At 47.9% G+C, this 16,141-nt stretch overlaps 1 protein-coding gene across 2 annotated transcripts in view; it reads left to right on the top strand.

The window, feature by feature from the left end:
• PBX2 (PBX homeobox 2) overlaps nt 1-15,290 on the top strand; it is a 53,625-nt gene extending 38,335 nt beyond the window's left edge. For both annotated transcript variants that reach the window (XM_060238964.1, XM_060238965.1), the window contains exons 3-9: nt 52-296; nt 6,642-6,832; nt 9,318-9,453; nt 9,729-9,873; nt 10,272-10,360; nt 13,442-13,528; nt 14,864-15,290. In XM_060238964.1, the coding sequence (XP_060094947.1) occupies nt 52-296; nt 6,642-6,832; nt 9,318-9,453; nt 9,729-9,873; nt 10,272-10,360; nt 13,442-13,528; nt 14,864-14,956 (986 nt within the window). In that variant the 3' untranslated portion in view covers nt 14,957-15,290. The remainder of the gene's footprint in view (nt 1-51; nt 297-6,641; nt 6,833-9,317; nt 9,454-9,728; nt 9,874-10,271; nt 10,361-13,441; nt 13,529-14,863) is intronic.
• Nucleotides 15,291-16,141: the final 851 nt, after the last annotated feature.

Here is a 16,141-nt window from a genome sequence, read left to right as displayed (position 1 = left end):
TGTGGATGGGGGCTGCCTCCCCAGTTAACTCTTTCATCTCCCCCTGTTTAGGACTGAGCATCCGGAGTTCGCAAGAGGAAGAGCCCGTGGACCCCCAGCTGATGCGTCTGGACAATATGCTCCTTGCTGAGGGGGTGGCCGGGCCTGAGAAGGGGGGCGGTTCAGCAGCTGCTGCCGCTGCCGCCGCAGCCGCAGGAGGGGTATCCCCGGACAACTCCATCGAACACTCCGACTATCGCAACAAGCTCTCCCAGATCCGCCAGATCTACCACTCGGAGCTGGAGAAGTACGAACAGGTGAGGGGTGGTCCTACTGTGGCACTGCTCTTTGGTTTGGCAAACAGGAGGAGAAAAACATGGAGGATTCTTTAAAAGAGATTAAAAAAGAACAAAACAATAAATAAAAGTATGAAGGAGGATAGATTCAGGTGGGTGGGTGTGTTGATCTGAAGCACAATAAATTTTGAGTCCAGTGGAAACTTTAAGACCAACAAAGATTTATTCTGGATATAAGCTTTCGTGTGCGTGCCACGCACACAAAGGCTTATACCTAGAATTAGAAGAAGATCGCAGATTTATACCCTGCCCTTCTTTCTGAATCAGTCTCAGAGCGGTTTACAATCTCCTTTATCTCCTTCCCCCACAACAGACACCCTGTGAGCTGGGTGGGACTGAGAGAGCTCTTCCAGAAGCTGCCCTTTTAAGGACAACTCCCATGGGAGCTATGGCTAACCCAAGGCCATTCCAGCAGCTGCAAGTGGGGAATCAAACCCTGTTCTCTCGATGAGTCCGCACACTTAACCACTACACCAAACTGACTGTCTTTAAACTTTGTTGGTCTTAAAGGTGCCACTGAACTCAAACTTCGTTTGATATGGAGGATAGTCCATAGTTTAACAAAGATGATAATCTTTGATAGATTGCTTCAAGCATCATGGGAACTCACTATATCCTCAGGGAGGGGCTGTGGCTCAGCATTTCTGCTAGGGTTGCCAACTCCAGTTTGGGGAGTTCCTGGAGATTTTGAGAGTGAAACCTAGGGCAGGGTGAGTCCTCACCAGAGTATAATGCCATAGAATCCATCTTCCAAAGCAGCTGTTTTCTTCAGGAGAACTGATCTCTGTAGTCTGGAAGTTGGCAGTCCTTGCAGAGCCCATGGTTTGTATTCAGAAGGTCCCAGGTTCAATCTCCAGCATCTGCGGTTTAAAAGGAGCAGGTAGGAGGTGATGTGACCTCCACCTGAGCCCCTGCCAGTCAGAGTCAGCAAGAGTGACCTTGTCCAATGGTCTAGTTCCCTGCAAGGCAGCTTCATGAGCTCCATGGGTGTGCGTGTTCTTATACAGGGGTAGTGTATTGCTGGACAAGCATAAAGGTTGGTTCTTCCTACCTTCATGCTCTTCTGTAAGGTATCTGTAAAGTACTCCAGGGTCTCATGTGGAAGTCTTTCATACCATCACCTACCAGGTCCCCTCATCGTGCTGGCAGGGAGAGTTAGGTGGCATTCCAGGACATCTCCAATGCGATGATGTCATCCAGAAGTGATGTCATCAGGTTGGGGAATGTCACACAGCGGCACTCTGGCTTTTGGGCAAAACTCTGCGGTAAAACCAGCTTCGAGCCATAGAGTTTTGCCCTCAAACCAGAGTGTCGCCAAGCAATGTCCCTGACAGGATGACATCACTTCCAGGGGATGTCATTGCATTGGACGATGCTGATGTTTGGGATTGGCTGGCAGTGGGAAGAAGCCCCGAAAACCAGGGAAACCACCACCTAGGGACGGGCAGCTCTATGCCTGATCCTTTTAATTGGATTCAGGTGGGTAGCAGTGTTGGTCCGAAGCAGGGGTGGCCCGACTTGCTTAATGTGAGAGCCACATAAAATAAACAGATGTTTGAGAGCCTCAAGTCATGAACATCAGATGTTTGAGAGAAGGAAGGAAGGAAGGAAAATAGAGATGGAAGAGGGAAGGAATGGTAGAAAGAAAGCAACTTTGAATGCATTCTCCAAGCTGTTGGCTGGCTTTGAGAAGTGATTTAAATAGACCAATGCTTCTCCAAGCTGGCCAACAGCCAGATGCTGCCAGATGCTTCTTCAGGCTTTGAGAGCCACAGGCTATGTGTGAAAGAGCCACATGTTGGCCACCCCTGGTCTGAAACAATAGAACAAAGTTTGAGTCCATGGCACCTTTGAGACCAACAGAGTTTAATTCTGGGTAGTGCACATACATGTGAAAGCTTGCACCCAGAATTAAACTGTGTTGGTCTTGGAGGTGCTGCTGGACTCAAAACTTTGTTCTTTTAAGTGGAGATGCTGCAGATTGACCCTGGGCCCTTCTGCATGCGAAGCAAGGCTCTGCCACAGAGCCACAGCCCTACCTTTGCTGCTGGAAACAGAAAACTAGGCTAGATGGGTCTCAGTGTGATTCAGCGAGGAAATTCTCACCATTCTGAAGGCAGAAGGGAAGAGTGAGACCTGTTGATATATCAGTGAAGGGAGCTAAATAACTAAATGCCCCCCTTTCCCCAGATTCTCAGATCAGGAAGAATTATTCCCCCTTGACTCTCTTGTTCACAAAATCCTCCTATCAACTAACGTTTCCATTTCATACTTAAACACATAGTGGGAAAGCTTCTTGTAAAGCGTCGACCAACTTTTCTGTGGGTAAGAAAATGTCCTGAGGGATAGAACTCTAAGGGTCTGTTCACAAGATATGGGCAGTCTGTGGAAGCTGCTGTTTTAAAGAAAGCCACTTGCAGTGGTTTGAGCCTTGGAAACTATGAAGCCGTAAGAAGGGAGAGTGCCCCTGAGTACATGCGAAATGGTTTTCTTTTGTGACTGAAAAATAACCACTATGAGCAGCCCAAGGGCTCTTCGGGCGTAAGGCCTGCCAGCCCGGATGTCCCCCAAGCTGCTAGCCAGCCAGCTGGCTGGTCCAGTAGATGAACCCTGAGCCACCATCTTGTTTGGTTACCTGCAGCAGGACTTGGGGTATAGGGATCGTTGCTTTTCAGTGCCTGAAGCGGTTGCCTATGACTGAATAGTGGGTAGGCTGCCTCTGGCTACAGCCTACTCCTACACAACTCAAGATTGGAAATCAGAGGACTTAAGAAGAAGAAGAAGATACTGGATTTATATCCTGCCCTATACTCTGAGTCTCAGAGCGGTCACAATCTCCTCTACCTTCCCCCCCTCCACACACACACACACAACAGACACCCTGTGAGGTGGGTGGGGCTGGAGAGCGCTCTCACAGCAGCTGCCCTTTCAAGGTCAACCTCTGCCAGAGCTATGGCTGACCCAAGGCCATTTCAGCAGGTGCAAATGGAGGAGTGGGGAATCAAACCCGGTTCTCCCAGATAAGAGTCCATGCACTTAACCACTACACCAAACTGGCTCTCATAAGACCATACGAGAAGTCTTTTTTTTTGTAGCAGGAACTCATTTGCATATTAGGTCACACACCCTGATGTAGCCAATCTCCCTGGAGCTTACCATAGGTTCTGTATTAATAGAGCATAAGGGGTGTGTGGCCTAATATGCAAATAAGTTCCTGTTACAAAAAAAGCCTTGCCAATGGCACATCCGCTCTAATACTTTGTGTCACACAATGGTCAATACCCAGGTGCCATCAGGAGGTCCTCTAGCAAGGCCAGAACTCCAGAAGCCCTCCCATTGTTGTCCCCCAAACACCAAGAATGCAGAGTCCCCAGACAGAATGTTCCCTCTATACCTTGTGGCTAATAGCCACTGATGGACCTCTGCTTGCCTTCTGGGCATGTATATACCCCGGATCTTTAGTACAAGGTCCCCAGACTTTTGGAACCTGTGAATATGGCATGGTGGGCACAGCAGCAAAATGGCCACTGCAGGAGGTGGAGCCAGCCACAAAATGATTGCTGCAGTTTACTTTCAGTAACACAGTGAGATCATGCTTTGGTGGCAGCTGCCACCAAAAATAAAATCTCCACAGGCAATCAAATCTCCAGTAGTCCGTCAGACACCTTACTGGGCAAAAGCCCTACCTGGCCTTTGGTGGGCACCGTGTTGGGGACCCTTGCTCCTAGTCCATGGAGGTGATTTACAATGTAAACAACGTTTTAGAAAGCACTGTCTCAACAACAACAAAGATCCCAAGCAGCAGTGAATTTAATAAAACAAGTAGCTGACGGTGATGTAACCATAAACTGTCCTGAAGCCACATCTAAGCAGCCAGAAGAATCACAAGCCACATAAAATTAATAAGCAGCTGATTATACTTCTTTCAAACAGCTCCCCCCCCCCCATGAAAAGCAGTAACAGCATCACAACAAATCCAGAAGCTGTGAAGCTAAATGAGTATTAAAAGCAGCACTGAAAAACAGGACATAAGAGAAGCCACGTTGGATCAGGCCAATGGCCCATCCAGTCGAACAATTTGTGTCACACAGTGGCCAAAACCTAGGGGCTTGCCAACAGTGCTTGGGGGTGGGTGGGGCAACAGTGGGAGAGCTTCTAGTGTCCTGGCCCCGCTGATGGACCTGCTGACGACACCTGGTTTTTTGGCCACTATGTGACACAGAGTGTTGGACTGGATGGGCCATTGGCCTGATCCAACACGGCTTCTCTTATGTTCTTAACAACTTTTATGATCAGCAGTAGCACAATACAAGCAGCGCAAGAGCCTTTTTCGTACCACCATAGGGAGTCTTTCTTTCAAGGCTACAGTCCTTTCAAGTCCCATTGATAGACTTGTAAATATATATATACACACACACAGGCACAGCGTGCCCTAGTGGCTAAAGAGTTGCATTACAGTCTTAGAGAACTGGGTTTGAATCCCCACTCTTGCCAGGCAACCTAGAACTCATCGCACTTGAGCTTCACCTACCACTCACGGTGTCGTCGTGAAGGATAAGGTGGAAGAAGGGAGACCTATGCGGTAACCCACTTTGGGTCTTCACTGGGTGGAGAGCCACTGTGGTATAGTGTTCACAGTACCTGGACTAGGATTTGCCAGACCTAGGTTCAAATCCCACTCTGCCTTGGTGACCTTGGGCCAGTAGCTCACACTCAGCTTAACCTACCTCCATAGATTGGCTGTTGTTGTGAGGATCGAATGGAGAAGAGGGGAATGTTGTCAGCCGCATTTGGTCTCCACTGGGTAGAAAGTGGGGTTCAAATGAGGTGGGATATCAAATGAATAAGCATTAGATGCATGAGATTCAGATGCATTAAATTTGGTAGGGGAACGTGCCATCAAGTTGCAACCAACATGGTGATCTCCCTCATGAGGTTTTCAAGGCAAGAGACAAACATTGGTGGTTGGCCATTGCCAGCCTCTGCAAAGCGACTCTGAACTTCCTTGATGGTCTCCCATCTGAATACTATCCAGAACTGACCCTGCTTAGCTTCTGAGAGCTAGCCTGGGCTATCCAGTTCACAGTGTGTGATGGACTGTCAAGGGTTAATGCCTAATAATAGAGTCTGAGAACCCTCGAGTGACAGGCTGTTCACAGGGAATTGTTGAAAGACTCAGTTAAGGAATGACAGTTGAAGAAGAAACAGTTATTCACTAATTGTCGACTGGGAAGGAGGCAAAAGGAGTGAGAGGATCAGAGAAGATCCCCATTCAAACCGAAAAGGTTCTAGTGAAGAGAAGTAATCTATGCCCAGTGAAAAGGGAGATAGCTCTTAAAAGAGGAGTGATCTCTGGTCTGTGTATTTAGAAGGATTTGGGGAACTTGATTGTATGTTCCTGCTTTCTGGACTTTAAGTCAGTGAAACTCAGAAACCTATGCTTTCGTGTTTAAGCAGAAACTGAAAAGAAAGCCTGTCTCCTCAAAGTTTTAAAGTGCCTTTTTGAATAGCAGAAATTTGAATAACAAGTGTGATTGCAAAGTTACCTCCGTTACTTTAAGAGACTATGATTTAGACTTATTCAAAAAGGAGTGGAAGAAATTCAAAGGATATATGGAGAAAGAGTGGAACGTAAAAGGACATTGGACAATTTTTTAGTATAAATCAAAAGTATTATATTTTGATAGATTAGTGGTACCTTTAGAATTAACTGGAAATTTATAACTTCGGGGAAGTCAACATTGGAGGGAGGGGGCGTGAAATATCATATAAGAAAGAGTTAATTAAATATTGTAACCATGTGTTATTAATAAATTGTTAAAACACACAAAGTTACCTCCGTTTTATTATTGGTTCACCTCATACATTGTACCCCTGATTCCACCTGACCTCTAAGTTAAATAAAACATTCTGTTTATTTGAACTTTCAAAAGCTTCTCGTGTGCCATTTTAGAAGCTGAATATAAGAAGGGGATCTTTTCTTCCAGTTCCCTGGGATGAGCCAACATCAAAATATATACATTAAAGTGACTGGCTGGGACAGCCATAAACAAATGAATAAGAAGAAAATAGATACAGGGGCTGCTCAGCAAGAAAGAAGAAGAAAAAAGGGGAAATCCTGCACATGAGGGAGGAAAGAGGATGAGATGGCCATAAATTTACAGGAAGATTAATGCATGTGCCATTGTGTCTTTCCTGTGTGTTAGGGCTTGGGAATAAGCATTTATGATTGGCGTATTAGAGTGTGCCAGTCCAATTCTGTATTCTCGCTAACTTGCCTTCCGTTTCACCCCCACCTCCCTTCAGGCCTGCAACGAGTTCACAACCCATGTGATGAACCTCCTTCGGGAGCAGAGCCGCACGCGCCCTGTGTCGCCCAAGGAGATTGAGCGCATGGTCAGCATCATCCACCGCAAATTCAGCTCCATCCAGATGCAGCTGAAGCAGAGCACCTGCGAAGCCGTCATGATCCTGCGCTCCCGCTTTCTCGATGCCAGGTTAGCCATGCCCCCGTTGCGTCCCGCCACAATGTATAGTGTTTCCAACTGGCCAGGAGAGAAACGTTGTGTCCCTTTAATAGCGCCTGGAATGTGTGAAAATGGGCAAGTGGAGCTTTTTAAGGCAGAGGGAGAAATAGCATCCCCTGGCAACTAATATCTCATTAAGGCTCTAAATGGACAGGGCATTTTCTTCCAGGACAACCCTAGCTGTACACATCCCTCTCGCCTCCCACTCTGGGCATTTTTCTCACAGGAGGCATTCCTGCTGTTCATACGCTGTACTCCTAGGCAAGAGATCATGTAAGTGATTGCTGTCCCGCATCAAAAAGACCTTCCTTCTCTGCCTCTAGAAAGCTAGCATGCCAGGGAAAATGGTTATAGCAAGAGTGCTTCAGAGGGTAGCCATGTTGGTCTGCAGTGGAACAGCAAGATCTGAGTCCAGTAGCCCCTGAGAGACAACGATCTTCAAGGTTTAAGTTTTCAAGATCTTCAAGGTTTAAGTTTTCAAGAGTCAGTGCTCCTGAATGGAAAGCTTATTCCCCCCCACCACCCATTTTGTTAGTCTGTAAAGTGTTATTGGACTCCAATCTAGCTGTTACAGATATGGTTGCCAATCCCCAGGTGGGGGCAGTGGATCCCCCGATTTGGAAGCCCTCCCCCTGCTTCAGGGTCATCAGAAAGTGGCAGAGGGGGAGGGAAATATCTGCTGGGAACTCTATTACTCCCTATGAAGACTTATTCCCAGAGGAAATAATGGAGAATTGATCCGCAGGTATCTGGGGCTTTGGGGGAGGCTACCTTTTGAGGTAGAGGCACCAAATTTTCTGTATAGCATCCAGTGCCTCTCCCCAAAATACCCCCCAAGTTTCAAAAAGATTGGACCAGGGGGTCCAATTCAGTGAGTCCCTATCCTTCATTATTTCCTATGGAAGGAGGCATTTAAAAAGGTGTGCGGTCCCTTTAAATGTGATGGCCAGAACTCCCTTTGGAGTTCATTTATGTTTGTCACACCCTTGCTCCTGGCTCCACCCCCAATGTCTCCTGGCACCACCCCCAAAGTCTCCTGGCTCCACCCCCAAAGTCAAAATTTCTTGAATTGGACTTGGCAACCCTAGTTACAGATAGAATGTGGTACTAAAAGAAACCTAAGATCATTTTCACCCTGACCTGGCTGGCCCAACCTCAGGGCTTTTTTTGTAGCAGGAACTCCTTTGCATATTAGGTCACACCCCTCAACGTAAGCAGTCTTCCTGGAGCTTACAGTAGGCCCTGTACGAAGAGCCCTGTAAGCTCTTGGAGGATTGGCTGCGTCAGGGGTGTGTGGCCTAATGTGCAAAGGAATTCCTGCTATTAAAAAACCCTGCCCAGTCTCTTCCGATCTTGGAAGATAAGCAGTTAATTTACTTATCCTGGTTAGTACTCGGAAGCCCAAAGTCACTGTGCGGAGGAAGGCAATGGCAAACCCCCTCTGTTAGGGAAGGAGGTGTGGCTCAGTGGCAGAGCCTGCGCCTGACATGCAGAAAGTCCCAGGTTCAAATCTCTCTTTTCTCCCTTTCTCGCAGTAAGAGAAACCATGTTGGATCAGGCCAATGGCCTCTCCAGTCCAACACTCTGTGTCATAGAGTGGCCCAAAACCCCAGATGCCATCAGGAGGTCCATCAGTGGGGCCAGGACACTAGAAGTCCTCACACTGTCCTCCTGAAGGACAACAAGAATACAGAGCATCACTTACCCCAGACAGAGTTCCAACAATACACTATGGCTAATAGCCACTGATGGACCTCTGCTCCATATGTTTATCCAATCCCCTCTTGAAGCTGGCAATGCTTGTAGCCGCCACTACCTCCTATGGCAGTGAATTCCACGTGTTAATCACCCTTTGGGTGAAGAAGTACTTCCTTTTATCCTTTCTAACCCGGCTGCTCAGCAATTTCGAGTGCCCACAAGTTCTTGTATCGTGAGAAAGGGGGGAAAGTCCTTCTTTCTCTACCTTCTCTATCCCATGCATAATCTTGTAAACCTCTATCATGTCACCCCTCAGTCGACGTTTCTCCAAGCTAAAGAGCCCCAAGCGTTTTAACCTTTCTTCATAGGGAAGGTGTTCCAAGCCTTTAATCATTCTAGTTGCTCTTTTCTGGACTTTTCCCAATGCTATATTCACTTTTTTGAGGTGCGGTGACCAGAATTGTACACAGTACTCCAAATGAGGCCACTCCAGGGCATTATGATACTGGCTGATTTGTTTTCAATTACTTTCCCAACATGTTTCATCGTCAATTTGTGTGCTATACCACATGCATCTTCTGAACATAATGCCCAGCTTGAATTGCCTCTGCTTGCCTCCATGACCTTTTCTCACCTCCCTCCTCCATCTTCCTCCTTCCCTGGATCTTCTCTCTGCCTCTCTTCGACTTCCCTGTCCCTTCCTCCGCTGCTCCCCCATCCTTCCCCTTCCTCCTCTTCTCCCCCTTGCTCTCGGCAGGCGGAAACGCCGCAACTTTAGCAAACAGGCCACAGAGGTGTTGAATGAGTACTTCTATTCGCACCTGAGCAACCCCTATCCCAGCGAGGAGGCCAAGGAGGAGCTCGCCAAGAAATGCGGCATCACCGTCTCACAGGTACTGGGGGGTCGGTGGGGGGGCAGTCCTGAGGCTGTGCTGAACTGGCCTGGTGGGGATTGTCTGGGGCAGCAGGAGTGATTTGGGGCACGGGGCTGGTGGTGTGGGGGAAAGGATCGTTTGTGTGGCTGACCTGTCGATACATAATCCCCTCCTCCCCTCCCCTCCCCTCCCTTCCCATCTTCTCCCTCATTCCCCCCCACTTCCTGTCCCTCCGTTGTGATACTTCCTCCCTCCCCTCTTTCCCCTCCCCTCCCCTGCCTCCCTCCTTCCAGGTCTCAAACTGGTTCGGGAACAAGCGCATCCGCTATAAGAAGAACATCGGCAAGTTCCAAGAGGAAGCCAATATTTACGCCGTGAAAACGGCTGTCAGCGCCGCGCAGAGTGGGGGCGACTCCCCCAACACCCCCTCCTCCGCGGGTAACTCCCCTCCCCCCAAAAGAAACTCCGCTACACCCCATGTTGGTGCAGGAGTCCCTGCTGGGATTTGGAGTAACACGGAGCTCCCTCTCCACCAAGTGATGGAGTTCTCGGGAACATCCCTCCACTACCAGCACTCCCCTCCCTGTCCCGCACAGTTGGCGCCCCCTACTGGGTGCAGCAGCACTCTCACACTAGCACATTGTGCCCCCTCTGTTGGGCTTGGAGTAGCCAGGGGTGTTCCTCCCGCCGACAAATCCTCTTGGCTCGCTCCCCACCTAGTCTACTTGGCAATGCAATTAACCTTTTTCTTTGCTTAGAGCAAGCTGTATTTTTTCCATCCCATTCACCCTGCTGTTGTTTTCCTCCCAACAACCCCTTCCTCTGTTTTCTGATAGGCTCTGGCGGATCCTTCAATCTCTCCAGCTCCGGCGACATGTTCATGGGCCTTCAAGGCCTGAATGGAGACTCCTATCCCACATCGCAGGTCAGTTCTCCCCTCCCTGCTGAGCTGGACCAGTTATTGTGTGGATTGGGTCAAAGCGAGTGCCCTGGTTAAGGGGCTGTAGCTCAGTGGTGGAGCATCTGGTTTGAATGCAGGAAGTCCCAGTCTCCAGAATCTCTGGTTAAAAGGACCAGGCACTGGGGGATGTGAAAGATCTCTACCTGAGACCCTGGAGAAAGCCCCTGCTGGTCAGAGTAGTCCAAGGATCTCCAATATTTTTGAGAAAGAAGTACTTTTCTCCCTTTCTCGCAATATGAGAACTCGAGGGTATTTGATGAAATTGCTGAGCAGTCGGGTTAGAATGGATAAAAGGAAGTACTTCTTCACCCAAAGGGTGATTAATACGTGGAATTCACTGCCACAGGAGGTGGTGGCGGCTACAAGCATAGTCAGCTTCAGGAGGGGATTGAATAAACATATGGAGCAGAGGTCCATCAGTGGCTATTAGCCACAGCGTATTGTTGGAACTCTCTGTCTGGGGGGCAAGTGATGCTCTGTATTCTTGGTGCTTGGAAGGGACAACAGTGTGAGGAATTCTAGTGTCCTGGCCCCACTGATGGACCTCCTGATGGCACCTGGGGTTTTTTGGCCTCTGTGTGACGCAGAGTGTTGGACTGGATGGGCCACTGGCCTGATCCAACATGGCTTCTCTTATGTTCTTATAACCTGCAGACAAATTGGGAATTCTGACACAACTTGGGGCAGTGTAGCCTGCCAAAGGAGATATGGAACTAGCTACAAAATGGCTGCCACTGCTTACCTTCAGTTACACATTGAAGATCCTTGACCTATGGTGGCAGCTGCTGCCAAAACAACATTTTAAAAAAAAGCTGTGCGGTCACTCAGATCTCCAGTAGCCAGTAAGAAGCTTTGCTGGGCAAAAGGCCCACCAGGCCCTGCCCACTTTCTAAAAACTCATGGTGGGCATCAGGAAGAGGTTTTGGCGGGTGCCATGGTGCCCACCAGCATTCTATTGGGGATTTCTGGAGTAGGTGATAATGACCTTGATAGACTAATCATCTGACTCCCTGTAAGGCAACTTCATGTTTTTCCCATCACCTGTTCCCTTCATGTGGTTAGTGTGTATTCTTATGGCAGTAATAGCTCATGGATTTCATATAGAGGACCTGGTATTCAATTTGGCAATGAACTATTTCTGCAGCTGTAGGACTTGGACAGGGAACCTGCAAATGGGGCACTAGAAGGTCTTCCTCTTCCTTAGTCCTTCCTCCCATGAGCTTGAAACTGCACTTTTAAAACCATGTGGGGCTGCATGTTTTGATTTGTTCAAGCACTAGATAACACAACAAAAATTGATCAATCAGCATTCGTTGTTAGAAGGAAACACATGTGCTCTGACCAGGGGTGGGCACAAACCACATGTTTGGGGTTTAACCAGTAGGCTGGTTTATGAACCCAACTGGCTTGTATCAGTTTGTGAGCCATTTAAAGTTTAAACCCCTGCTTTCTGCTCCTCACAAAAAGTAGAGGGAGAAATGATTGGGAGGAATCTCACCCCTGCTTTCTGCCTGTCACCCAGAACCATGATGAGCAGAAAACAGGAACTGAAATGCCTTGGGGCCATCTGCTCCCTGCTGCTTTTTTGCAGAGAGCAGAAAACAGTGGTTTAGATGGCTCCAAGCCATTTAAACCAAACAGTTGTTTTTTTGTGAAGAGCAGAAAGCAAGGGTTTAAATGATTTAGAGCCATTTAAACCTGTTTTCTGCTCTTCACAAACCACCACAAACTGCATCATTTGTGGAATTTCGTGGCGGCTCTTCAATTCATGAACATTGCTTTGCCAGCCAACCAAAATTCTTGATGAACATTAGTTTTGTGAGCCAGTCCATTCCCAACCCTACCTTGACTTGCTGCCCACCATTTACAAATTGTCATCACTAACTATAATTAGTTCCCTCCATCAAATCAATGAGTTTGTAGGACCTGATTTTAATTGCTGGTGGTGAAATTGTAATGTGTGGGGCAAAGAGCTAGGGGGCAGCATGCGTTTCCTTCTAACAACTAGTGTTATTTTTTTGATTTACTGAATTAACCCTCCTACCTTAACGAGAAACGTATAAAAATAAAAACATGCTGACGTGCTGGAAACACGCACGATTATATGTAGCAGTTAACAGGGCCACAAAATTGCCAGTCGCAAAATCGGGCCACAGCCAATGTGGTGCTTTTTGTTTATATGCATATTTAAAACATTTATTAGCTTCTTCTCTTCCTTAGGGAGCTCAAGGTAGCTTACGTTATAAATAAAATTATAAATAAAAATACATAATGGCAAAAATTGGGGAGGGACTGTGGCTTAGTGGTAGAGCATCTGCTTGGTAAGCAGAAGGTCCCAGGTTCAATCCCCGGCATCTCCAACTAAAAAGGGCCCAGGCAAGTAGGCGTGAAAAAAAGCTTGAGACCCTGGAGAGCCGCTGCCAGTCTGAGTTGACAGTACTGACTTTGATGGACCGAGAGCCAGTATAAGGCAGCTTCATATGTTCATGTTAAAACCACAGATAACGGCTGCTTTAATGAAATTTAGTCCTAAATAAAACCCTCAAGATCAAACTGAGTGGGCCAGGCGCTCCCGCCTGGAGAGGTTGTTTCTTAATTGTGGGGCTGCCACTGAAAAGGCCCTTTTCTGTGTACCCACCAAACAAGCTTCTTTGATTGATGGAATGGCCTGGAGGGCCTCTCCCTGCACTCTTAATTCCTGGGCAGGGACATATGTAAGAAGACATTCCTTCAAATATCCCTGTTTCTACATGCTGAGGGGACTCCCCAGGTATTCAGAAAAATATGCTTTTGTGAATTAACCAAAAGAACAAACTGTGTTCTGAGAAGAACTGAGCATGCTCCAGGAAGCACAGAATGTTGCCCTACTAAAAATTCATAGCTTCTATTCCTAAAGCACTCCGCATCCCCAGTCCCTTCTTGATGCCTTTCAATCTTCAAGGTAACCCCTGCTCCACATCAAGATGCCTTTTTGATCAAATTCTTGCTGTCTGCTTCCCAGCTAGCTGTTACTCTGCCTTTCATGTGTTTTCCTTGAACCGCCAGGTGGAATCGATGCGTCACTCCATGGGGCCGGGCGGCTATGGGGACAGTATGGCTGCTAGCCAGATGTACAGCCCACGAGAAATGAGGGTGAGTGTGGTGTCAGGTGACCGAGGGCTTGTTCTAATTGAGATGACAGACTTTTGCGCGGCCCTCAGACATGAGGGAGAGGCTTCCCCGTGGCGGCATGTCCCTTTGCACCAAAACAAACAAACAGAAGGAGCTCTTCCACATAGAAAACTAGATACCTAGGGTTCGAGCCCAGGCTTCTCCCCGATTCCATTTTCTTTTTGGATTTAGGGAGGGATTTTTCTTGGTTTGGTTGAAGAGCACTGCATTGTGTGAGCCCCCACCTGTATTCTGAACAGGTAAAACCAGGGCTTTTTTTTTTGAGCAGGAACACTGTTACGGCTTGCTTGGCCTCATCAGGGGTGTGGCCTAATAAGCAAATGAGTTCCTTCTGAGCTTTTCCTACAAAACAGCTCCTGCTGGGCTTTTCCTACAAAAAAATCTCTGTGTGAAACAGCGGTGATGTCATGGGGTATGGCCTAATATGCAAATTAGTTCCGGCTGGGCTTTTTCGTACCCAAAAGGCTCTGTGTGGAACAATGGTGATGTCAGTGTGTGTGGTCTAATATGCAAATGTGTTCCTGCTGGGCTTTTTCTACCAAAAAAGCCCTGGGTAAAGCTCTGAGGTAAAGGTTGAGGGTGACTGCCTCGCTGTGAAAGATGAAGAGCCAGGGCTGTTTGGAAAGAAGGTCGAAGTCTGAAGGATGAGCAACTTAGTGCCAAGATCCATCCAGTCAGGGATGAAACGTTGCCATCTAGGATTCCTAACACTAGAGATAGTTATATGGGTAATTAGAAGCTGAGGGGGGGGGGTCTAATAAATTAGAATCAAATTACACAATATATGGCTTCAGTTGTTTGCCTGGGTTACTGATAGGGGAAATCTCAGAGCTCAGTAATGTTTGAGGATTGGGCTGGAGAGAGACTGAGTCTTCCCACAGAGAGAGAGATAACAGTTGTTTCACACTAAAGCCTATTTATGGAACCTTAAAATCATATTAAAATCTTGAGGTAGGTGGGGCTGAGAGAACTGTGACTGACTCCTGGGAAAGGGAAATGTGTCTAGTTACTTGGTATTTGCAAGCACGGGCTGGGTGTGGTGGCTGATTATTCCCGAGGCTTTCTTTGTAGCAGGAACTCCTTTGCATATTAGGCCACACACTCCTGATGTAGCCAATCCTCCAAGAGCTTACAGGGCTCTTAGTACAGGGCCTACTCTAAGCTCCAGGGAGATTGGCTACATCAGGGATGTGTGGCCCGATATGCAAAGGAGTTCCTGCTACAAAACAAGCCCTGATTATTCCCATGTTTGTTGTGGGATGAATTTTTCCAATGGTTTCTCTTTCTCCTGACCAGGCCAACGGTGGCTGGCAAGAAGCGGCCACCCCCTCCTCTGTGACCTCCCCAACAGAAGGTCCTGGCAGCGTCCACTCCGACACCTCCAACTGATCCCCTTCTGCCAAGCGCCTCCCTCCCTGCCTGTCTTGTCCCTTCGGGCTTCAGGGAAGAGGCCAAAGCCAAACGAGACTGGGCAGGGGAAAGGAAACCTCTTCTCTGCTGAGAGAATCACCGCATCACAGTGCCAGGAAAAGGGGATGGGGAGGGAAACCCAGCATGGCACCTCTTGGGATTTACAGTGGCAGCCCTCCTTTGGGGAAGATCGCTCAGGAGGCGACTGTTGTGACCCAAGATGGTTCGTCTTTCCACGATCCCAAACGGCGCCCGCTTAGTAACCGAGATGCAACTCTAGAAATGGTGAAGGGGACCCAATATAGCCACATTGGTGGGTGGTGGGTGGGAGGGAAGGGGAATCCCAAATGGCGTATCTACTTGGAGGGGGTTGGGGAGGGGGAGGGCAAGCCGGTGTGGCACCTGCAACCTGTCTGGTGGATCAGTCTCATTAGAGAACGCCTGCCCGAGAGGTGGCAATCTGGCTGTGTGTTATGGGAAGCGACTCAAGATGACAGCACAGCAGGGTCAATCAGAAAGGATGGTCAAGGTCGTTTCGCCCCACAAGGCTTCAGTTGGCATCTCTCCGTGATGGGATGGTTCCAGAAAGGCAAATCGTGGTCTCTTTGTGCCAAGATAGATTACGGCATGTGTATTTAAAAAGGAAAAGACTAAGCAAACGATCGGAGTTACGGACACTGTCCAGACCCAAGATGGGATCTCCTCCAATGGTGGTCATCAAAATACAGAAAGACACTGCTTTCCCCCCAGTCTCAATTTTGTGGAACCAAGCTGACATTTTTTACCTGGGGTGAAGAAGAATCCAACACTCATTTCTGCAGGAATAGTTTCTCCAGGGCATTTGAAGATGGACACTCTTTGAATTGGAAAGGGGATTGTTTCGGAGAGGCATTGTCTTCAGAAAAGGAAGCTGCATTGGGCCAAGGTAATGCTCCTCTGTTAGGTAAAGGAACAGATGGTACCTAATCAGAGGGGATGGTAGTTTCCAAGATGGCAGACAAAGGTACTGGATGAGGAGGGAAGGTTTAGAAGCACAAATTTCTTATCTTCTCCCGTGCAGGACAGGTGGTTATAAATAAGTTATAGAGAGCAGCCAAGCAACGAAGGGAGCCAAGCTCAACACAGATCTCATGTGCTGTATCTTAATTGTGTCTTCTGTTCCAT

This window comes from Heteronotia binoei, chromosome 5 (genome assembly GCF_032191835.1).
Source record: "Heteronotia binoei isolate CCM8104 ecotype False Entrance Well chromosome 5, APGP_CSIRO_Hbin_v1, whole genome shotgun sequence".
Lineage (NCBI taxonomy): Eukaryota > Metazoa > Chordata > Lepidosauria > Squamata > Gekkonidae > Heteronotia > Heteronotia binoei.
Note: the sequence above shows the minus strand (reverse complement) of the source record. Positions and strands in the feature narration are given on the sequence as shown.